Source organism: Podarcis liolepis (assembly GCF_965112155.1).
Source record: "Podarcis liolepis genome assembly, chromosome: 4".
Lineage (NCBI taxonomy): Eukaryota > Metazoa > Chordata > Lepidosauria > Squamata > Lacertidae > Podarcis > Podarcis liolepis.
The window spans coordinates 7,983,637-8,009,370 of record NC_139558.1 but is presented as its reverse complement, the minus strand read 5'-3'; the positions used below and the strand labels follow the sequence as shown (position 1 = coordinate 8,009,370).

Sequence of the window (25,734 nt, the reverse complement as noted above, 5' to 3'; positions counted from 1 at the left end):
CCCTTGCCCTGGCTTACCGCTGCAAGGTGAAGACCCATTCACACAAGCAGTGTAAGGTCAGAGGAGGAGATTAATGGAAGATTCCAGTTCCTCTTCATTGATTAGAAAAGTCACAGCACCCCCACCAATGACCTCTTGTGAGGCTTGTTACTTGTGTGGTAAGTCATTTGATGCGTTGACTACAATAGTTCTTATCCCTGCTCTATCTGGTATTTGCTTTATATGAGTCATTGAATGAAGACTAATTTAGGGTAGAACTGTAAGTTTCCTCAACAAACCAAGTTTGTTGTTCTAGTCAGGTTGTCCCAGTCAAGGACTTTTAAATATGGGGGTGGACAGCTGAACTATAGCTGTGGGAAGCTGAGCATCACACTTGTGATTAGCCTAATTTATGCTGTAGTGATCCGATTAAAATTAAATGGTTTCTTGGTAATTGCAAAAAAATGAGAAAATTATTAACATCTGTGAGTACTCAATAGGTTTACTTTCTTAACATGCCCAGTACACATTGTCTCCTTTCCTGACGTGTATCTCACCCCCCTTTATTATACCCAGCTTTAAAGCCTTACTGTTACAAAACCAAACATTTATACACACACACACACACACACACACACACACACACATACGGGTGTGTGTGTGTGTGTGTGTGTGTGTGTATATATATATATAACACATATTGGCTCTTATTTGGCTAAAATTGTTTCTGACCATTTCATGTCCCTGACTTAGACTTTGGGCTCACCCAGACTTCCTTTTGTGATCCATTTCTAGGCACAGGTCCAGGCTTCAAAGCTGCATGTTCAAGCAGGGTTTTTTTTTTTGTCCTGGAACTTTCCCCAGGAACACCCACAGTTTTCCGCTGAATTGGAGCAAAATGCAATCAGGTGTTCCATGGATTGACATTTGCTCAGATTTTGTGGGTTTTCCCAGGAAAAGCACTGGAACAAGAAAATCTGCTTGGACATGGTGCTTTAAAACATAGACCTGTGCCTGGAAAGCATGTCGCAAAAGGAAGTATGCATGAGCTCTTTATTCTAGGAGTGGGGTAGGAGAGCTGAAAATAATGTCAATATATTTCACATCTGGCAACCAATGCACAACCATTTACCATAAGTAATATATTTAGTGTTAACTCTGGAAGTGTATAATTGATTCTGACCAAACTAAGCCCTCTAGAGCAAAATACACACCAGGAGGCTTAGTTTGGTTAGAATCGAATACAGTGGTACCTCGGGTTACAGATGCTTCAGGTTACAGACTCCACTAACCCAGAAATAGTACCTCTGGTTAAGAACTTTGCTTCAGGATGAGAACAGAAATTGCATGGCGGTGACAGCAGAAGGCCCCATTAGCTAAAGTGGTACCTCAGGTTAAGAACAGTTTCATGTTAAGAACGGACCTCCAGATGTAAATTCTTAACCCGAGGTACCACTGTACATACTTTCAGAGTTAACGTTACTTTTGGTAAATGAGCCACCATAGCTGCTGGAGGGCCATGAAAATTTGTGTCCCAGACTTTTTAAGACTCTACCAATTTACTATCTGACACCAAAGGAATGCATGGATTGCCATATGTGATTTCTCTCTCTCTCTCCCCCCCCCCCAGCTCTATTACCCCACTATAGAGAGTATGCATTTGTTTTTAAAATGAATAAAAAATCAACAGCATGAATCCATTCACTTCATGTTTTTTAAATTAATGAAAAACTAAACAAAATGAGCCAATTTACTTCATTAATTTTCATAATTAAAATGAATGGAAATTGAAATTGGGAATGAAACAAAAATATTATAGTTCTTGGATTCATTTCCCCATTTGTTACAGTTGAGATGAAGAAATGTAACACTCTGGAACAGCCTTCATATAGGCCAGAGAAAGGAAGAGCGGGGAGAGGAAGGTAGAGAGAGATCATTAATATACATTAGGAATTATTTAAAAATGAGAAATATTTTGTTCCATCTACAGTTTGGTAGGTCTGATCCTTTGGAGGGCCAAAAGCATGCCAATTGTATGCAAAACACAGACATTTCAGGCAGGATAAGAGGATCTGGGTCTCCCATTGAAAGCAATGGGGAGTTCATTGCATGGGTGACTTTTTCCATTGCATCTAAAATAGGAATCTTTTACCCAATCTGTCATAAATTTGGCAATTCTGACACCTTGGAAGGCCCATCTGCTTAGAAGGAAAACACTTTACATACCACAGGTGTTTAGTTGTTTCTCCCATGCAAAGCAACAGAACGTGTGCCTTTTAAATGGCCTGTTAAACAGCCTGCAATCCTCATCTGAGGCCCTTCTTTGTGTTTCTCCCCCATGTGAAGTCTGAAGGGTGGTTCCACGAGAATGGGCCTTTTCTGTGGTGGCTCCCTGTTTGTGGAATGCTCTCCTCAGGGAGACTCTCCTAACACCATCATTACATATTTTTAGGAGCCAGGCAAAAACTTTCCTCTATGGCCTTTAACTGTTTGTGTTTTTTTCAGAAATGGGTGGGATGTTTTCAATGTATTTCTTTTGCCTTTTGTTTTAATGTATCTCTGTGTGGTAGTGGCAGTGTGGTTGTTAGTCCTGGGCAAGATAAAGTGACTGTCAGACAGAATAAGAATCTGCTATCAGTTTGGCTTTGATTTCCAGTATCCTGTTGATGACATAGTTACTTTGAAAATGTGTAGAAGATTAGAACCCCTTTTCAGCCTTCTCAATCCCCTTCAAAAATGTGTTGAACCATTCATAACTTGCTCCCCCAGGTGACATGCTGCATTCATCTCAATCTGCAATCACTTAAATTTATTATTATTATTATTATTATTATTATTATTATTATTATTATTTCTCTATCCCACTTTTCCTCCAAAGACCTCAAGGTAGCCCCCCTTCTACTTTATCTTCACAGCAACCGTAAGATGGAGGTTAGGCTGAGAGACTGAGCTTCCTAGTTGAGAGGGAACTAGAACCCAGCAGTGGCGTAGCGTGGGTTGTCAGGACCCGGGGCAAGGCAAGTAATTTGCACCCCCTAACCCGTGGATTTGCGCCCCCTAACCCTAACCCCCAGATGTTGCGCCCGGTGCGGCCGGGCCCCCCTGCACCCCCCCATGCTACGCCACTGGAACCCAGGTCTTAGTCTGACACTCTAACCACTACAGCACACTGGTTCTGGTAAGAACCTACATTAGTATGATGTTTGTACCTAATTTATTATTGTTACCGCTTGGATTTACAGTGAGTCCACATATAGACTCAAGGCTGCCTCACTGGACGCACAAGCTCTTGTGGTTAAAGGCTGTAAGCTGATTTAGCAATTACAGTACATGCTTTTGAATCCATCTAGTATCCACTATATAAATCTGATTAAAACAAAGCTATTATGGTGTCAGTCCTCCATCCAGTGAAAGAAAAATTAGGATACCGATCTCACAGGAATAGATTACTCAATACTTCAAATGTATGATTTGTTTTATAGTGCAATGCAATATTACCACAGGGTAATATTGTATGCCAGATTCTTCTATGCTGCAGTGAACCAGCTGCGCAATGCTACTCTTTTGGAGAACTGATGCCTAATAAAGGAGACGTAATTGAGGAGTGCAGAGAAGAAGGGGGCAGTATTAAATTTTCTTCTAAAACTTTCCCAACACAAGCATGCTGACGACTCAGTAATCGTGTGAAGTTTTTCTATTTTTCATCTGCTTTCATAATGGTTATGTATTTCCCCCCTCTTGCTTCTTTCTCAATCGCAATTGCAATTGGCTTTATTTGTTTAAGTGATGCACACATATGAGTAGCAAAAATTGCATGTGTGTCTTAATCTCTTGTACAGGTTGCTTGGAACTTAAGGAAGATACCATTGAAAACCTCCTGGCAGCTGCGTGTCTCCTTCAGCTCCCTCAAGTAGTTGAAGTGTGCTGTCATTTTCTCATGAAGCTTTTACATCCATCTAACTGTTTGGGAATCCGGGCATTTGCAGATGCTCAAGGATGCACAGAGCTTATGAAAGTGGCTCACAGCTATACCATGGTAAGGCAGTTCAACATACCTTATCAGAGGAGTGCAGAGGCAAAGGGGGCAAAGATTTCGCTAGCATTCAGATCTTTTCTTATGTTTTTGTTTTGTTTCTTCATACCTTCTTATGTAGTATGTTTTATAGAAAATATTATAGATTGCAAAAATATAGCATTAAGAACTAGATAGTTTGATTAATCCACTATCTGCTCATTCAAATGATTATATATAACAGACTTATTTCCTTGATTGAAATTTCATGTTCTTTATTTATTGTTTAACTCAATGGTTAGATAAACCTGTGTATTCTGATTTGGTGATTTCAAAGCAGACTTATCTCATCCCAATTTAATATATCTGTTCTTTCAGCCAAGTAAATAGAAAAAGTGTAATAATAACCCTTTGTGGGCGGCTGCATGGGTACAGATAGAAACCGGCACCATTGTATATTGCCATCCTGGTTAGATCCCTTTGCATCTTTATCTTATAATAAGAATTTTCCATTATTGTCTCAATGGATTCTGGCTGCTAGAAATTCTGACACAGGAAGGGCAGGGGAAAAATGCTTTCCAAAGGACCCCAAGAGTACTGTGGAGAAATGTTATATATGTGTGGGTTTGGTTATGTTTTTGTTTAAAAGGAAGATACGTTATGGAACCTCTCTTATAGCCATGAGGCCCTGTTTTGTTACAACATGACAAGCCTTTTAACAGTGGTTGCTAGGTGACATTTTTGGCAGAAGAGAGAGATTGTTTGAAGGTTTACTAGACAGGGCTCAAATTAGGCAAATTGCGGTTAGCTGAACAATTAAAACTCCATTGGGAGTTAACTATAGGAGAAAGACGGTTGGAATTTGGACTGTTGAGGAGTTGCTTCAGGAGAAGAGGTGTGGAAGTAATTAGTGGGTGGTGCATTTGGATAATTGACTTGAGGGGGATGCCATTTAGAGGCAAGAGTCAGCAGCAATAGCCCTTGAGTACATACTCATAAGGTGCAAAACTCATCTGGCACCGTAAGTCTCCAATATGTGTAGTATCAGTATATTTGTGTGTGTGTGTATGAATCTATTGATTGATCGGCCTATCTATCTGGAACCCATATTAACTTTATCCTGTGTCTGGTGGTGAAGTTCATCTCATGTTCAAGCCTAACCACGTGACTAAGAGGTTGTGTGAAGCTTTCTGGGAGAATGGGTGGTGGTGAAGATATTTAAAATACACAGACACCAGTACTTGTGTATAGTTAAATGAGTCTGAGGCACCAGGATTCCTGACGTTGTGGTGGTAGTGGTGAAAGCTCTCCACAAGACCTGATATACATATCAGTATAGCCGTGGGACGCGGGTGGCGCTGTGGTCTAAACCACTGAGCCTCTTGGACTTGCCGATCAGAAGGTCGATGGTTTGAATCCCTGTGACGGGGTGAGCTCCCATTGTTCAGGCCCAGCTCCAGCCAACCTAGCAGTTCAAAAGCACATCAAAGTACAAATAGATAAATAGGTACCGCTCCAGCAGGAAGGTAAACGCTGTTTCCGTGCGCTGCTCTGGTTCGCCAGAAGCAGCTTAGTCATGCTGGCCACATGACCCGGAAGCTGTCTGCAGACAAACGCCAGCTCTCTCGGCCAGTAAAGCGAGATGAGCGCCGCAACCCCAGAGTTGGCTGCGACTGGCCTTAACTGTCAGGGTTCCTTTACCTTTACCTTTATAGCCACATAGTTTTACACACTCACACCCACAAAGTTTCAGTTTGCATTTACTTCAGTAAAAGGGGGAAAAGATAGCTTGATTGCTCCTGTTATCAAATGCTCTTTCAAGGATCATAGGAAACTGCCTGTGGTCAGACTATTGATTCATCTAGCTCAGTATTGTCTGTACTGACACATGAATGGCCCCTAGGAAGGGGCACCACATGCACCTTGACCCCCAGCAGCTGCACAGTGCAGGGGCAGCAGCCAAAGTGCTGGATTGACTCTGCTGCTGTGTTTGCACTGCACCAGCCTCCCTGCCGCATCCTCCCCTCCCTTCTGATAAGCACACTGACATGATTGATGGGAGGTCAGGTGTGCAGCGGGTCCCTACTGGATGGCTGCCCTTGTAATTGAGAGTAGACATTTCCCAGAAGCTGGGAAGTCTTTCTCAGTCCTACATAACCCTAACCTGGGATCTTTTCAATCTAAAACATGTGCTGTTCTACTGACTTACAGTCCTCCCCCTAAATTTGATTCGGATCAGTTAAAATTATTTTAGATACAGAGAAGCTTTCGTTATTTTCATTGCATTTTAACAATTTATGCTGTGCCATTATAAAAATGTCCGCATGGGATTATTTCCACAGTGTTTGAGTGTGCACAAAAGAATCTTTGGGTTCTAGTTGTGACATGAAATTAAGTGTCTCATAATAATTATAATAAAGGGGTTTCAGGACTGGGCGTAAGGCACATATCTATATCTAGCCATAATTGCATAATTGCATAGTATTGAAGTATCACTACTTATAACCCAAAACTTAAAGCAAATGCAACAATTAAAATTAAATAAAAATAAAAATATAGAACTATGCTGCACCCAACTTGTTCCTTGTGACTTGATACTATTAGTAATATTTGGCTAAACTTTATTGTCTGCATATAGAACTGTTCCTTCTGGTCTAGATTGAAATTATTACTGTAGTAATAAACAAAGCCTTAAATGCAGCTGCTGTGATTGCCTAGCCAGATATTCATTAGAACAAGCATGGCTCTTGGTCAGATGCTTAGATTGGCTGGCAGCTCTTCAGAGATGGAGGGACTCATCATGGAATGTCAGTCAAGAGGCAAGGAAGGCAGAGATGCGGACAGAACTCTCTGCTGGCTCCTTGTCTTCAGGGACCCAGGCTACTCGCAAAGGGGGAGCTGGAGCTTTACAACCTCTGGCAGTGGATTCATTTCTCATAACACTTGGTTTCCAGACAATTGATCAAATTTGTCACCTCCTCTGCTCATGTCCCAGATTGTTAATATCCTTCTTAAACTGTGGTTCCCAGAACTGGACAGAGTACTCCAGGTGTGGTCTGACAAAGGCAGAATAGAGCAGGACTATTACTTGCCTTGATTTGGAGACTAGACTTCTGTTAATACAACGTAGAATAGCATTAGGGGTTTGGGTTTTGTTTTTGCTGCTGCCTCACATTGTTGACTCATATGCCAATACCTCATCTGGAGGTGCTGATGTAAGTAGAAGATGGATTTATATGTTAATCCTGTTGCTGTGAATTGGCTGCACATGCTAAAGATCTTCAGCAGCAACTATGAGAAAGAATGTTTAAATGGGAATTTTACCAGTGTGGTGTTGGTTTGATTTTGCGTTTCTGCTCCATTTCCTACAGAAGTCAAAATTTCACTGACATCCTTCAGGAATTAACAGTCTTCACGGAATATGTATAATTCAAATGAGCACTTTAATCCTACAGCTACACATTTTTATTCCTGGATTGCAAAGTGGTTTCTAGCACCTCTGCTTCTTGCACTGTTACAAAAGTTGGTATTCATTCAGCTGCTATAGTTACATGATTTTTAGAGATTACAATTACCTGTAGAATATGAGGCACTTCCAAATTATTTAAATAAATAAATAAACAAATAAATAATAACAATAATTGATAGTATTTTTATGTGATAAGCTTATAATTTAATGTATGCATAGCCATGTATAATAATAATAATAATAATAATAATAATAATATATTGTCTATCTTAATATTATATTATGACAAAGCTATAGTATTAAACATAGTGGGGACTGGAAAATAAGCTCTTGGGGCTGTTTAAAGGAAAAGCCTGGTGGAAATTGTGATGATACAATTACAACAAGCATTTTTAGACAAAGACTAGGAAGGACGTCTTGTAGAGATAAGGATGCCTTTTTCTTCAAAGGTGGAATGATGCCAGATGGCTGAAAGGGCAATAAAAGAAAAGTAAATACACAAAACAATATTCATAAGCATTTTTTCCTGCTTAATTAGTATAGGCAAAGTGGGGAACAGTTTTGACAGTTTCATGAAGTCATACATTCCAATTTCATAAGCTGATAGGGTCCATGCCACATAATACTAGAGCAAGATAAATATGTTACAGTGAACAGGACACTTACGGACAAGTTAGAGTTAAGCATCAGGGCAGAGAAATTGAACCTTGTGAAATCTGGTGTTTAGTACACACAGTTGGAACTAAATAATTCAACAGTAGTGGAACCAAATAAATAAAGGAAGTATCTACAATAAAAGGCAGCACAGACTGTGAAAGCAAACTAATGGAATAAAATGTGCAGTTTTGAACATATATAATGAAGGAGAGCCCACAAAAATCCAGGCAAGAATTTTATTTATAAACCTCTCTGAGAGACTTGAAAAGATACGAAAGGAGAGCTCTTTCCCTCGAAGCCTTTTGTGATTTTGTGCAATGAATACACATGTGTTAGTCATTTGTTGTGCTGAGTCCACTGGTGTCCCCTGGAGAATATACTTTTCTGGTAGGAATAACATGTTTCTGAGCACTGAAATGCCAATATATTGTACCTAGTGAAATTCCATATAGCTTTCAGGATTATGCAGTTACAATTGCCAGGAGGAAGGGGCTACATGAATTTTGTAGACATTTATTTTATGATGTGAAGCAATTAGCAATGTGAAGCAAAAACCCTTCAGTGTCAAGTTCTCCTATATTAGTGATTCCCAAACTGTACACCAGGGCTGACTTGTATGCTGAGAGAGGGGATACAGTGTACCTTGATAAATCGAGTCATTGTGATGGATGTTTCCACAACTCCAGCCCCCTGCACACATTGACAAACTGAAGGGGGATCCATGCATTGAAGGGACATTAGAGCGGCACTGTTGGCCCTGCTCCAAATGTTACCCAGTTTCCTTGACCTCACTCCTGACATTTGCATACTGAGTGTGGGCATCTGCAATGGGCAGTACTGTTTTTCTAGAAAAAGAAGTGCCGGAACTCACCTTGTTCTCTTACAATGGCAATGGCGCACAACCTCAGACAGTGGCGTAGCGTGGGTTGTCAGCACCCGGGGCAAGGCAAGTAATTTGCGCCCCCTAACCCGTGGATTTGCGTCCCCTAACCCGTGGATTTGCGCCCCCTAACCCTAACCCCCAGATGTTGCGCCCCGTGCGGCCGCCCCCCCCCTGCATCCCCCACGCTACGCCACTGACCTCAGAGGTGCCAGAACTGAGTTCCAGCGAGTTGCAGCTGAAAAAAAGCTATGGCGACAGGGGAGACTACATGTGTAGACGTCAGTGGAGGTGGAATCTCATGTGACCAGGTTTCCAGCTCTTAATGAAGGCCTGTGTACATGGGCTTCCCCGCTGCAGCCATTCATGTTCAATGCATGGATGTCAGGGGAGAAGCCAGGTTAGCATGTGGCATCTGGGGTGAGGCCAGCAGCATGGAAAGCCCTTCAGATGATTAGTGTGGAAGGCTTCTGTGTCCGTCAGAATGAGGAGACTCCAAACAGCACTGATGCTACCCTGAAAACCGCCTGCGGGAGTGCCATTTTCCCGAGGAAGGGACTAAGGAAACACTGGGGTTCCCTGATATAGCCTTTATTACAGCTGACAGGTACAAGGTAATTCCAGAAGTATTAATCATGGTCCCTTCCATGTGTGGAAAATTGCAGTCAAATACTGTATAACTAGCATGTTTGGGGCTAGTTAATGTATGCCTAGACTTGGCTAGGTCATGCCCCCTTACCTCCCGTGAAGAAAAAAGTGAAGCTTCCTTTGTTCATTCTATTCCACCATGTGAAGCTGACCCATGCATCACGTCTGGGCATGGTTGTTTCAAGCCCATACTGCATGCCCAGAAATATTTCTCTGTAGTTTGTAACCTGAGAATTTCCTACCTGTGTTTTTCTTGCTGCTGTACTCTATAACACATGAATGTGGCCTTTAGAGTGTGTAAGTAAAGCATTCAAACCTACTAATGGTGTGATCTGCAAGAGGGGTAGAGAGGGCACTGTAAGTGGACTAAATGGGATATTAAAAAGTTTAGCAGCCTATTGTTCCCATGCTTCACTGTGCTGAATGATTCTGTGTTGTCAAATTTTGCTGGGGGCTCTCTCTTACTGGAAAGTGTGGTTACATCCAAACTTTGAATCTAGGGGTCCAGCCCTCACTCAGATTTTAAAAATGGCTATGAGTAGAAAGACTATCTGATCTCCCCCTGCTTAGCCATCTTGACAACTTTTGAAAAAGCTGAGTTTCACTGCTTTGCACTACTGCTTCCTGTACAGAGTATTATTTTTTTTAAGGATAAGATAGGTTTTTTCCTTCCCCACCATCCCCAGGCAGACAAGGTTTCACCCCAACAGTGATAAAAATAATGGATATTCCACTATTGTTGCTGGAGAAGTATTCTGCAAAGAATAAAATGTAGTTGGGACATGTTTTGTTTAATTGCATTAAAAAGTCCTAATAAATGCATCAATAAATACAAATACACAAGTATTTTTTCCCCATTTGAAATTGCTGAAGAGAAGAGTATTGCAGAAAAGAAAGTACCCAGAATGTGGAGCCCAGCATGGAACCCACAGCAGAGTGGCTCGTGAGTGATCTGAAGAGTGCTGAGAAAGTCTAAAAAGAAGCAGAGTGCTGTGATTGAAAGGAAACCAGCAGCTTATTCTATGTTGTGTCCTTATGAAGAGCAGTTCATAGATTTTTTTTAAAGTTAGACCATACCTGAGTACAACAGCAATTTTACCATTTTAATGTAGCAGTGTCAGTGTTACTCAGACATGCTGGAACTTGTCGCAGATTGCTCATTATATATTGGATTTTGCACCAATTAAAGGGTCAGTATAGAATTTGAAATGCAATCCATTGCAAAGGATATCATCAAAGCAACGGGGAAGGAGACTAAGGCTGCACTTTTATCTGTACTTATTCTGGGAGTGAGTCCCATTGAACTCAATGGTCTGAATAGATATGTATTGGATTGCACTGTTAGTGAATAATATAAACTTAAGAAGAGGATGGGGCGACACCAAAAACTAAAATAATGTAGAAATGGTTAAAGCCACATGAAAGGCTGGGAATTTAGTCAGAGAAAAGGGTTTAAGATGATGACTGATAAAGCACATACCTTTTGAGAATATGTAAAGGGAAAGTAAGCACCCTAAAGAGGAGAATAATATAGCCAAAGATAAGTAAAAAAAATAAAAATCATTTATTTCAGTGGAATAGATAGGTGTGCATTTGTAGCTACAATTCTATGCACATTTACAGTGGAAGGTACTCCTATGTAAACATGCATTACTCTGTAAGTTTTCTCCACTGGAACTTGAAAGTGTCCAGCTTTATCATACCTGTGGCTATTATTTATCCAACTGATAACAAATTGACTGCAAAAAGTGATCACTATTCTGCGTACAGAACTTCAGAAAATGCATTAGTCACATGAAAGAACAGAAAACTTGAGTACAATATATTGTTTCACTTTCCCCTTTCCTGAACCTGAGCTTTATAGGGCATGTTTCCTTTGGAGGAAAAATATGGGAGATTTATAGAGTTTTTATACTAAAGTTTAACAAGCGAGTAGGAGAAAAAAACAAACATACAACTGCAAGCATGAAGGCAAAACTAGTAAAAAACCAGCAGTGTGCAGCATCCCAAAAATCCAAACCCCAAACTGCATCTTTTCTTTGGTCTTTATGCATGTTCTACGAGCTTATACAAACTAATTTTTGCTACCTAAATTCTTGCAGGTGGACATTTCTCAAAGTATGTTTCAAATGGCTATAGCAATGCATGGCTTTCTGTTTCAGTACTGATCCACACACACTAAATACAAGTGTAGCCAGGTTCGTTCATAAGAAAAAACAACCTTAAAATCCAAAAACGTGGCAACATTTTGAGTTATCCTAAGCCTCTGGGTCCAAGGAGGATTTTTAAATGAGCAGACACACTACTACCTCTAAGAGCTTCATGCAAAGATGTATTTACTACACCTTGGACTCACTAGTGAATAGCATGGTTGGGCAACAGTGCTTATCTGACCTTTCAGCAACTGGGGGTTGGAGGCAGGTGGTGGGGAAGTCAACATGCAAACTTCGTAGATGATGATGACTCCCTTGCCCCCACCTAATCCCTCCAGCCAATGAAGGTGCTGCACTGAGTACCCAGGTGGACAAAACAGGGTCTGACTAACCCCACCCTTGGTAATACAAGCCAGGTTGGCCTCCACATCCATGATTAAATCATGGATGACAGATGTCTTGTTGTGGACTGCCCTGGCCTTGAAAAGCACCACCACTAGCCTAGAGAATGGGTTGACAAGATGGGTTGACACCTAAGCCTTGGGGGATGCAGGAAGGACCAGGAAGAGACAATAATTTTAAGCATCTGCCCATCTTCTCACGAGGCTTATCAAACCTTCAGCATCATATCTCTCGCAGACTTGATCATTATAATACAGGTACCCTTCCCCTCTGCATTCACCCAGGCACATAATTTTAGTCACCACACATTATTCCTATCAATAAGGAAAGTGGAAGGCAGGGCAGGGGTAGTATTTGAGACAAATACCTGGTCTGGTCACAGCAGCCATGCTTAGTTGTCTGGAGCTATTTGCTCTGAATTCATCTGTACAGTGCACCTAGACTCTGGCACACTATTCTGGTTCCATGAGTGATATCTTTTGAAGCCCACAGGAAATATTAGCAGAAGTAAAGAGGAAGGTACCGGTAGATAATATGACACAGATTTTCCTATATTAGTTATACCAATGTTTAGCTATTCATACAGTGTAAGCAATGAGAGCCATAGATCTGTCTTGCTAAATGATAAAATTAAAAAAGTATTGGTGTGAGTGATGGATTTAAAAGAAGAAATCATGATGTCAACTTCTGCTGGATTACCAAGCTTCCATAGATCAACAGAATGGTCTTTCTCATGGGTGAAAGGCAGTAGCAAAGCTGTATTTCTCTGTGTTCGTGATATTAAAGGAGGCTTAGGCTTCCCTTGCTTTTGATATCTTTTCCCTCCACCCCTGTTTTCCCCATAAACTGCTGTACTTCATAAGATCACTGCTTGTGGTTTGGCTTTCTGGAGGTGCTTGCTTGAAATGAATGGATATAACTAGCACTTATCACAGTGTGGAACTTTTTTATGATAAGCTTTCTCTAATACAGCAGTGATGCCACAGCACCACTTCATCAGGGCACAGTTGGGGGAAGAGGAAAAGTAAAAACATTTAAGGGACCAGCATATGGACAACAAGTCAATTAGCAGGCATATAAGGAAGACAACTGCTGGTACTGAAATGCCTCAGATCTTATCGGGAAAGTAGTTAAGCAAACAGCCCATGGTGAATTAGTCTGCAATCTGATGCCTAATTTAACTCCAAGAACCTCCAACCTTATTGCATAAATTGCACAAAAGGAAATTAACATGTTAGAAAATAAGGCTGAATTACTGCATAGATACAACACTAGATCTGCTTCTTGAACTGAAATATTCTACATTTAGGTTCGAAATTTTCAAGTTTAAGCCCATCAAAAAGAGTCCTAAAATTCAAATTTAATTTATTTGAGGAAAAGACACTGACCTCCTGGTTACAATACACAGAAATGCATTTTTATATGTTCATAAGAACTGACCATATTAACTTACTGTCAAACCAGTTTTATCAATTGTATTTTATTGTGAGAGAATGCAGTATGCATCTGCTGACATCAGTAAATATATGTATAGTTTACTGAGTAAGTAACCAGGAGATGCTCACCATTTTACTCCCTGCATAATAATAATAATAATAATAATAATAATAATAATAATAATAATGTTTTACATGCATTTTCCAAACAATTCTACATTTCCCTGTCATATGTATAATTTTCTCGTTACCCTCTCCCAAATTCTGCATGATTTAAGTTTAGCATGTCATGTGAAGTAATAAAAGTACAGTGGTGCCCCGCAAGACGAACGCCTCGCAAGACGGAAAACCCGCTAGACGAAAGGGTTTTCCGTTTTGGAGGCGCTTCGCAAAACGAATTTCCCTATGGGCTTCCTTCGCAAGACGAAAGCCCATAGGGAAATCTCCGGGACAGCGGGGAAGCGCAGCGCGTCTTCCCCACTGTCCTCGGACCTCCTCCGAAGGCTGGCAGTGGGAGGAGGGCTCTCCGCCCCACCGCCAGGCTTCGGAGCAGCCTTCCGAAGGCTGGCGGTGGGGCGGAGAGCCCTCCTCCCGCCGCCAGCCTTCGGGGCAGCCTTCCGAAGGCTGGCGGTGGGGCGGAGAGCCCTCCTCCCGCCGCCAGCCTTCGGGGCAGCCTTCCGAAGGCTGGCGGTGGGGCGGAGAGCCCTCCTCCCGCCGCCAGCCTTCGGGGCAGCCTTCCGAAGGCTGGCGGTGGGGCGGAGAGCTCTCTGCCTCACCGCCAGCCTTCGGAAGGCTGCTCTGAAGGCTGGCGGTGGGGTGGAGAGAGCTTCTCCCCGCGCCAGCCTTCGGATGGCTGTCCTGAAGACTTGCGGTGGGAGGAGGGTTTTCCTTCCCACCGGCAACATTCAGAATGCTGTTCTGAATGTTGGCGGTAGGGAGGAAAAACCCTCCTCCCACCGCAAGCCCCGGGAACAGAGGAGAAGCGCTGCGCCCCTTCTCCTCTGTTCCCGTACCTGTCCTGAAGGCTTGCGGTGGGGAGAAAAGCCCTTCTCCACACCGCCATCCTTGCAAGCGGTTTCCCTAGGAACGCATTAATTGATTTTCAATGCATTCCTATGGGAAGCCGTGCTTCGCAAGACGAAAAACTCGCAAGAAGAAAAAACTTGCGGAACGAATTAATTTCGTCTTGCGAGGCACCACTGTATGCTTGCCTAAAAGAGGTCCTTTATGATGTTGTTGTTGTTTTAAAAGCTTTTGATAAAACTCCATTGTGAATTTTATATGAAACTTTAAGTGCCCAAGTTTATTTTTTTCTATATTTTATAGAGCCATCAAGATGTGCAGGACAGGTAGAATTTTGTAAGACATGTCAAGATTCCTGCTTTTCTGAAGTAAGCATTAATTACTAGTGGCAAAGTTTCAAATACTGTAATCATGTCTAGAGTGCTTGGCCTTAATCCTTTTCTTTTACCAGAACCATCCACTATTGCTTGTGGAATATCATACAGTCTCTTACACTCTTCCATGGTCTCTTTGCCTCCTCATTGTTCTCATTACTCCACCAGGGAGCCACAGAGAAGCCACACAGAAATGAGCCATGCATTAGCAAACCAATCAGTCAGGGACTTAGTATCTGTGTAAACTGCTTTGAGACTATAGTACAGTGGGCCACACTTTCAGAATAAAAATTTGCTCACATCGCACCAATTTTTTTTTATTCATAAGAAATACACCGGAAAAGGAAAAGAGACAACAACTAGCGGTCCTTGATTTATAACATAGTGCACAACTACTTTATAGTATGATCATCTCAAAAGCATAAAACAGTGCAGCTACATAAGAGCACGAGTCATTCCCAAAATATAATTATAAACAAGACTCTTACATGCAGTATGTATCTTAAGTATGTACACAGACTCATTGAGAGGTATGAGCTTGCTTTTGTGGGCTAAACTCATTTATATTAGGTCTAATTTGAGACAAACAAACTCTCATTTTTTCCTCTTTTTCCTGATCTTTCCTATTTGTAAGAGTTGAAAATCCTTGCTCACGACAATATGTTGTGGAGACGGATAGCCAATGCTTCTGAAGAGAGGCATGGATACTGTTTCTGCTTGTGTGTATGTATTTGTGTGTACACACATGCTATACTATACTACACTGGAATGCTTAAATATTTCTTTGCCCTTGAATCTTGAAGGAGTACCATTTGGCCTGTGATGGCTGTTCCCCGAAACCACGGCCACCCACCCCTCACATTACATCATATCAGGTGTGGGGCAGGGGCAGGCATGTTTACAAAGCAATCACCAGGAGCTTTAAGTGAGATTCTGATAGTTTTTTTTGTTGGTACAAGGTGCTCCCCTATTATCTTGCTCCAGGAGGGGAAAACAATTTCCGCTGAAACTGTTGTTAAAATGGAGGAGGGAATACTGTACCCATTTTAGCAGCAGTTTTAAAGGACACTGTCAAAGGGAGGCTTGCAAAAGGACTTTCAAAGAGCTTCACACTGCTCTTCCAACACTTATAAATTACAACCTTTTATTGTAATTATTTGCATGATTTACCCTCACCCACCCACAAATATGGTGTTAATTATTTCAGTGTTTTTTTTTTAAGATTCCAATCTGAGACATTCCCAGGGAAAAATATGGTATAAAACCAGAGGAGGGGCTCTTTGAAAGCCCACTTACAGACAACCTAATGCTGCTCTTTGAGCCTCCTGTTTTGGGATGTTGAAAGAGCAGTATGGGGGTATTTGCCTTAGGGTTTTCAAACCACTCCCTGCACTTTAAAGTCTCAGCTGTCGGATCAAAGCAGCAGAAATATGAGATGACTGGACCCTTACTGAACTTGAAGCATGGGTACCCCCAACAAAAATTTAAAATTCGGCTAAATATTTGGAGTTTATGATTTGTATTGATATAATTTGGAATAACTAATATGATATGATTGGTTTGCTAAATGGAAATTTAATTTAAAAAAATTAAAAAAAACAATAAAGTCTCAGCAGTCGGAATTTCAAAGTGCAGCATCATGTGACATCATAGTGATATCAGGTGATTGACAGGTTTGCAGCCACACCCACCTGTCAGATTTGGCCTGCCAGGGGTGGGGAGTTAAGAACTAAGTTATGGTCTGGCTTATTGTTACATTCAAACAGACAAATCATTAAAGGTAAGACTTGGCTACTGCTTATGCTTTGTCTAGATTGAGACAAATCATGAGCCTTTGTTCAGCCATAATGCTAAGCCAAATCATGGCTCACAGTGGCAAGGCAGCAGGACTATAGGAGGACCAAAGCAGCTGTGAGTACCTGCACCCCAGTTTGTCATACTTCACTATGGTTTTGTTTAGTAATACATGTGAATTGGGCCTGCAATTCCTAGTCTCATTTCTATCCACATTTTATGTAAGGCTGGGAGCTTAGTGGTGTCTTCTGTTAGGTCTTTGTTTTGACTTCCTGATTCTCTGACTTTTGGTAAATAAAGTTGTAGTTAGCAGTGCATTGCTTGAGATCCTAATGAATGTCATTAGCCCACTTTTATTTTTAGAATGAATAGGAAGTGTTCCTGTTGTAAGTGGGGGAACAATATGTGTCCTGACACAGTAATGTTAATGGGGATATCATATTTTTCACTTAATTAGTCCATGTAATTGGGCATAATTGATGTTAATTGAAATGATTACATGATGCAAAGAAAGAGAGTGAACTATATTTTAAGAGAGCATATTTGTTTAGATTTGTAATCCTCCAAAATTAATTTTAAGAACACCACTGTGATGGATTAGTTTAGTTCACTACCAAAAACTGAATAGGCCTAAGGCCATGTTCTCCTTTTTCTTTTCTTTTCTTTTTTCAAAAAAGTGCTTAGAACAGTGCAGTTTGACAGCTATATAATTGTTTGCAAGGTGCTGTGTACTGCTCACATTAATAAAAGAGCATTCTAACCCATCAACCTCTCATCACATTTTCTGGCCAAAGAAATTTGCATTGTTTGAAACTGAATTAATGAAAGGGTTTGCATCCTTCTGCTAGACAGTAAGGTGTGAGTTCTTTGGGTCCTTGGGGGATGGAGTTGGTGAGATGCCATGAAGTGCTGCCCTCTATTGCTCTCGCCTAGTCAAATTGCCTGCTAAGAAATTGCTCTTGGCTGAATGTAGTGCTTCCTGTAGAAAATATAAAGGGGGTGAGGAAGCCCCCATAACTTATTATTTGTTTCAGGAGAAACCAGGTAGTCTTCCATTTGTTCATTTACTTTGAACATGTATGTGCTTCTTTTTCTGTAATAATGTTTTGAAACTGGAAAGAGAGGAATTGTTCCTAACGATTATAATGAGGATATCATTTTATGAATATCAGCTAAGCCATAATGTCTCATTATGTATCTTTCCACATTCTGGAAACCTAGAGGTTTCACAAGTCTCAAACAGTGTACCATACCAAATGGTCCACTATTCCTGTGGAAGTGACTTGGTTTTGTAGTGATCTTACCATGACAACAGCCTTACATTTTTGCCTTCAGTCACCAGATCACCCAAATTGTGAAGAGTGCAGTACACTGTGTGACCTCTCACATGTGCACAGATCAGTACATCCTGTGCCAGTCCCAGGGGTGCCATGGAGACCATGAAGCCCTGTGCAGAGCAAGCAAGATATCAGAAATTTGGGCACCTTCAGCACCAGCCTCAAGTCAGAGAGTAAACCACATGCATAGCACCTGAAATTAGAAATACGCAAACAAGACCAGACCATATATTTTGCTGAGTAAAACACATTACAAAGCCAGTCTTGGTGAATCATGGAAACTCTAGCTCCCTGATATCCACCCTGAAGTTGTTAATAGAACAAGTATCTGGTCATAACAAGCTGGGCCAGTAAAAGTCCACTCATCTCATTTGATCAGGTCTCAGTAGTTCATGGCAGGTTGGCTTTTTCTTCAAGAACACATGTGTTGTGGATGAGAAAGCCCATCCCAAGAAAAATCTTAGGATGCATGCTTATTCTCTTGAAGTTTGCAGTAAGAGAAGCATTATATTGCATTATATTACATGATGGCTTTTGTAATTCTGGGACTGAGGGACGCGGGTGGCGCTGTGGGTTAAACCATAGAGCCTAGGACTTGCCGATCAGAAGGTCGGCGGTTCAGATCCCCGCGACGGGGTGAGCTCCCGTTGCTCGGTCCCTGCTCCTGCCCACCTAGCAGTTTGAAAGCACGTCAAAGTGCAAGTAGATAAGTGGGTACCGCTCCGGCGGGAAGATAAATGGCGTTTCCGTGCACTGCTCTGATTCACCAGAAGCGGCTTAGCCATGCTGGCCACATGACCTGGAAGCTGTACACCGGCTCCCTCGGCCAGTAAAGCGAGATGAGCGCTGCAACCCCAGAGTCAGCCATGACTGGACCTAATGGTCAGGGGTCCCTTTACCTTTACCTGGAAAATCAGGAGACTTGGAGGATATGATTTTAGCATATAATAAACAACCGTGACGTGCCAACTCTGTGCTGAGGCTGTGTTAGTCTCTTTAATTGGCATTCAGAAATATAGCTGGCTTTTATGTACATCTTAAAATTGAGCAGAGACCATACTGCTTTTATGACAAGTAAAAAGCTCATAAAATCTAATGTTTTGCTTTCTTTGATGAGTATTATAGACAGAATTATTTTTTCTTTGGCTTTCTATATCAGGGGTGAGATTAGGGTGTCTAGTTTGCATTCTTGTTTGTCTTCTTGCCTCTTAAAGCATTTTTCATATTCCTTGTGAAAAAGCCTATCGGAGAAGAAAATATAGCGCAGAACTGTAATAAATAATAAATACTTTAAACAGAGATGAACTATATGCAATAATACAACATTTATTTCCAGGATGGTGAAATAGGTATACCAAGAGCATATTGGAGACTGGGTTTTAGTAAAGCATTGCAAAATTGCAGTATTTAAATTAATGTATTAAATTAAATTGCAAGACCATGGGCTGGGAGAGAAATTGCTGAATGTGTTTATTTCTTTATTTGTTTGTGTTATATCCTTCTTCTCAAAGGAGCCCCGTATGGCATCCACATCCACAATAATAATAGAAAACATTCTGAAAAAGTTAAAACATTCTAAAAATCATTACATTTGAAAACATAATTTCCTCCATTGATCTCAGGTTTTCCAGGAACAGTATCCCACCAAATGCTTTCAAATTCCTCCCGATAATAATGATGATGATGATGATGTCAGAGACTGACATACTTCACTCTTGACCTCTGCAAGTCTTCTACAAAGTTCTGGTGAAAATTATTGCCTATTATTACGAGATGACTTGGCTAGGGCTCCCAGAGCATGAAAAATAGCTTTCATTTTATTGAGAGCTTATTTCCAATGATCAACTTCAGTGAACTTAGGGAAATAGTCTATCATCAGAAGATAAGGGGTCTTCTCCAGATAAGATGGGTCATTCCCAATTTTCTGCCAAGTCAGTTTAAGAACGCAGCAGTCTTAAGAGGTACTGGCAGATTTGCCTGCCTTCTGGCACCTGCGTTAAAATCTCCGCACCCCCTCTTTTTCCTGCATGATGATGTGCCAACATGTGGGCATTCTCTTGCATCTCTGATGGGCATGGTTCCTTTAGGCCCTGTTCCAAATGATGTCCGAGAGCCTGTTTGTCTGGCTTTGCAATTTGCATATGGAAGTGTTTCCCAACCTTGGGCCTCCAGCTGTTTTTGTACTACAACTCCCATCATCCCTAGCTAGCAAGACCAGTGGTCAGGGACGATGGGAATTGTAGTCCAAAAACAGCTGGAGGCCCAAGGTTGGGAAACACTGGCATATGGTATTCAGAGTGACCACTTTCTACCCTCTGAAGTAGAAGTTTCCTGTTTAAATTCATTCTGGAGCAGTTATTGTTGTGCTGTTATGTATGAGGTCTGGGGGAACTTGATGTTTTCCTTATGATGCAACCTCCAAATTTACTTCAAACTTTGATTTGGGAGCAAGCAAAATTGCTCCCAAAACCTGGGAACAAGCAAAATGCACCTTACAGTTTTTTCAAGAACATTTTTTGGCTTCTCTCAAATCCACTCAGATTTTTCACCTTTGAAAGAATATTCTTCTTTAGATATTGATGTAATCAAAATCCAGTGGTACCCTCAGGATACATGGAAACCATGACTGAGAAATTTCATTAACCTTATGGAAACCTTTTATTTTTTATTTTTTACCCTTTATCAAAATTCCTTAAATAGCTTGCCTAGAGAGGAATGCCCAAGTTGACTTTAAATTTTGATATATGTAAAAAGAACGGATGGTGTGATCTGTAAAAGTGGGAAATATATGCTCAGTTCTTCCTTAGATCTTGCCATAGACCTTAAAAGGCAAGGTATCTGAACACTCATAGTAATGGACTAGTTCAGCCATAATGAAAAATAATGGTTTCCTGCTACGTGATGGACCATGATGAGTCTTGGACTTGCATGTTCAGAAGCTTTCAGTTGGTTAACAAAAACAAGCTACAAACAAACATAGTTCTCTGTGACATCTGAATTGGGTAAACTGTGGTTTGTTTAAACTATGGTAAGAAAAAGGATGGATCAGGCCAGAGTTTCAGATCCTTACTTGTTCTGAAACCATAGTTTACAGTTTATATGTTTGGTTTAAAATAAGGAACAAACACTTCTGACCTTCTCATGCACAAATGAGAATATATTCGGGAAGCCTGAGACTCACTGAAGCATATTCACATCACAGGAAACCATGGTCTATCACAGCGGTGGGGAACTTGATTTGCATCCTGACCTCAGCCCAGCCCTATGGGCCATTTGTAAAAGGTTTCTTAAATGATGGGTGCCATCAGTGAGTCCTGCCCCTTGCCAAGAAACAACTGAGAGCCCATCTTAAGGCATCAGAGCTGGAAGTTTCCCACTTCTGATTTACTGTTATGCTGAACTAGACCAAGTCTCAGTGATAAAATGATGCCTGTTATCTAGATTATCTAGGGGCTGTTGCCAAGTATATGAAGCACAAGGAACTCCACAAAAACTATTGACATTTCCTTATTCAGAAATAAGCTAATGTGAAAAATAATTGCATGTTTCCGATTGTTGACAGTGCAAGATCATTTGACACTTCTGATAAAATAGGATACAATGCACGTTTCTTCAGAGTATGCAGTTTGCAAAAGACCAATAAAACAGGCATATCTGTCAGTTTAATCAATATAATGTGCCACATGAAAAATGCTTTCCAATCTCATTTTAGTCTGAAATTTATCTGTGGGGATCAGAGAGCACATTGGCAAATTTTCAGCAGTTCAATGAGCAGTTTGTAAGTGTTCTGTCAGGGTAAAACAACTTAATGTGACAGGTTCCTGGTGACTTGTATCATAATGTTCTCCTTAAAAAGTTTATAATAGTACTTAATTTGGGATAAAGTGACAATACAATCTGTGGATTTATCTTGTTGGGGAAAAGCAAGAGGAAATGGTATTCTATTCTGAGCCAACATTTTCAGAGTACATAATATAGTGCGTTATAGATAATGTTATATCACAAGGGTTGCACCCAGATGTGTCCCTCCACTGATGGAAGACTCATTGATCCCGTGGAGCCTTCTGTTAGTGGAAAGCAGGAAGGCAATTTTCTCTGATTCTAGATTTCTGTAGCCCACCGCAGCTGTCCCAAATTCATATTCAATATTCATGAATAAACCTACACAGTCCATTCAAACAGCCTTTAAAATTGGAAGGGAGATGATTATGGTGTGGGGAGAGCTAGGTCATTTGGAGTATATGAGGACTTGTAGGGTAGGGAGTTGCAGAGCGCCGCTGTTTAAATGGGATTTACAACCCCCCATGCGTTAGTGGAAACAATTTTACAGTTTTCTGGATCCAAGCAATGGAATATTATTTGTTTATTGGCAAATAATCTGCATAGATAAAATGCCAGTCCTCCACATCGCGTTATATGTTTGCATAACTAGGAAATATACCCCATATGTGAGCCATGCAGATGAAGAGGTGCAGCTATACAGGTAAGAGCAAGAGCCATGGTTGCCAGGACTATACTTTGTTTCAGCCAGCAGCACCCTCTCAGGGATGGGCCAGACCCAGGTCAGACACAGCTGAGAGCTGGTTCCAGGGGAGCCAAATCCATAAAGGGTATTGTGAGCAGAGTCAAGTCAGGCCAGGGTCAAATTCCAGAAAGGGAGGTCACCAAGAAGAAGTCTGCTGGGCAGATGAAGTGGAAAGTCAGGTCTTAGATAAGTAGAACAAAGAAACGCTTAGCACCATCATTCGTCTGGAAGTCTGACTAGTTAAACTTGAACACTGCGCCTCCAGCTAGCAAACTCTGACTGAATCTACTAAGCGGAGATTTGGCTTCCTTCAGACTATTCACTTTTGCTTTTGTCTCCACAAAGAAACATGTGTCCACCTTTAAAGGGAACCTGCTTGCTTTAGGAGTCTTTGATGGTGGGATGTAGAGGTGGTTGGAGCATGAATGTGGCTTCAGAGCTGGAGTTCTTGGATAGTAGTTGTACCTCTTTAGGCTGAAGATGTTGATTATCCTTTCTGATGATGGGAGTTCTGAGGTGGTAGGGACATTGAGGACTGTTTCTAAAGCCCAGTTTAGTTTGAGAAATTGTCTCTGCCTGCTGTCTGAGGACATGATCAGAGCCCTGTGGAATGCAGGTGAGCATCTATCCCAGTGGCATCATACAACTTAATATTATTCCAAATTCACTTGCATTGGAAAGTAAAGTGCATTGTTGCAACAAGGGAAAAACCTGCCTCCTTTCCCCCACATATGGTGACCTTGTCTTTTTACTGTCGGGCATTGAGATGCAACGTGCCTCTCTGGGAAAAACATAAGAAACACTGCACTGCTCTCAAAATGTAAAGAAGAAGCATTCTTAGGAAGAACTATATGTAAAATAATTATATCTAACGTAACATGTAATATCATTCCCAGCTTATGGTTCAAATGGGTAGAGATGTGTTGTGAAAAATATACATAATGTATAGAAAGAAAGCATGCAACCAGAGTTCAAAATGTTTTAAAACAATGAAGATTTGAAAAATACAGTTGCATTTTGACTATAGAGGATTTTTCAGTTCCTGCATTCATCCCAGAAAAACAGCTATCTCATTTGCTAAATAAATAGCTTTTTATGGCACATATATTTCAAGGGCGGTTTTTACATCTATGAGTTAATGAAGGTTAAGATGTGGTTTCTGCTTAAAGAAATAATATTAAATTACTCGAACAGATTTCAAGATTTGTTTTTGGTCTTCTACCTATCAAATGAAATTAAATCTTTATGATGGAGTTACATCCAGTTGTTAACCAAGTATCTCTGTTCTGTTTTTAAAACTGTAATTACATTTCTTGAAAATTATAATGGTTTGATACAAAATTAATTTAAACCCATTAGTTTAACATCTGTAAACATTTCCATTATAAATTCTCAAAACGCCACATATTGTTTTTGCCTGAAGATGGTTTCCATATTCCCAGTGTATCAAATCTGGGCTGCTTAATTTGCATATTATTGATGCAAATTGAGGACATTAATTTATTCCTGTGGAAAGGCATCTCTTGTCCGGAAAGAGTGGCTTTTCTCATTTGTCTATTTATATATTAATACTCACACATAGATACACTGCCTACTCCTTGTTTCTTCTTTGAGAGATCAGCAGAGATGTGGCAGAGTTTTGTGCTCGCTTGTCCCCATTTCTCATATTTTAAAATTACATGGCTCTGTATTGGTTTTCCCTCAGATCTTGAATCTTGCTGGATGTGTGCTAAAATCCAGTCATCTTGCATTAAATTGTGAAGTTTTTTCTTGGTTAGGAGGCATACTTCTTTGGTAACGTTTGAATTTGATAGAGCTCAAGGGAGGGCCCAGCTAGTGGTTATTTTGTACTCTGCTTCACCTCTGCTCAATAAAGATATCTAGTAAACACAGTACAAATATAAAAATGATATGTATCCCACGGTCAGGATAGTTTATATTTGCTACCAGGCATGAGTGTTGCAAAGTATATCCCTACTGCCTGCAATGAAGCTGGTTTTGTGACCCAGGCTATCTCTCATGTCCTGAGCCACATAAACCTGGCACTTAGCTTTAGAGTAAATCAAGCAGGTGAAAATATTCGCTAATGCAAATAATATGCCCAAGAATGGGATTTATGATGTGTTACTAATTCCATTTAGAGATTATGTGACCTGAGCAGAGAGAAGACGAAGGCTGCTTAACATTAATGTATTTGTTGAAACAAACAAACAAATAAATAAAAGGTTCAGGGTCAGGTCACACTCTCCTAAGTAAATGGTGAAAGCGCTTTGCTGGAACACAATGGGAATTAGCAAGGAATGGGTTGTGCTACCAAAAAAACTCACATCCTCCCCAAACACCCCAAAAAGTACTGGATAAAATTAGACCTTTAGGAGGGAAGCAAGAGCCATCTAGGCAACTAGATTTGTAGGCCAGTTGATTTGTTGCTATTCATATTAATTTGTGGACATTTATTCCCATTAGACTACAGATGCCAGCCTTAGTGGTTGTGTGTCCGAATGAAAAAAACCAACTATAGGTTAGATTTTTACATATTATCTGTCCTGAATCGGTTGGTTCTCAGGGTTGTTGTTTGGTATTGGTAAAATGTTGTTGTAAGTTTGGTTGTTGTACTGATACTCTTTTTTATGAGTTAATTATGGAATGTTCATCTTTCTTGGTAGGAAAACATAATGGAAGTTATAAGAAATCAAGAATTTTTATTGTTGCCAGCAGAGGAACTCCATAAGCTTCTTGCAAGTGATGATGTGAATGTTCCCGATGAAGAGACCATTTTCAATGCCTTAATGAAGTGGGTTAAGTATGACATGCAAAGGAGATGTAATGACCTGAGTATGTTACTTGCCTACATCCGATTACCACTTCTTCCACCACAGGTAAATTGTTCTTCTTCTTAATAAAAGCTGTATTTTTTAAAGGCATAATATTTTTTGCTTTCATAAATAAAGAGTTTTGAAGCATGCATCCTGCTCAGCGATTTGAAGTTATGTTTTAGTCTTTTCATATTTATAAAATCTTGGCCAGTGGCTTGCCAGTTTTCTT

The 25,734-nt window shown here is 40.7% G+C and overlaps 1 protein-coding gene across 4 annotated transcripts in view; it reads left to right on the top strand.

Moving 5' to 3' along the window:
* Window positions 1–25,734, top strand: part of KLHL1 (kelch like family member 1) — a 125,165-nt gene that overhangs the window by 34,710 nt on the left and 64,721 nt on the right. For all 4 annotated transcript variants that reach the window (XM_083501211.1, XM_083501209.1, XM_083501212.1 and 1 more), the window contains exons 4-5: window positions 3,819–4,015; window positions 25,356–25,568. In XM_083501211.1, coding sequence (XP_083357337.1) covers window positions 3,819–4,015; window positions 25,356–25,568 — 410 coding nt within the window. The remainder of the gene's footprint in view (window positions 1–3,818; window positions 4,016–25,355; window positions 25,569–25,734) is intronic.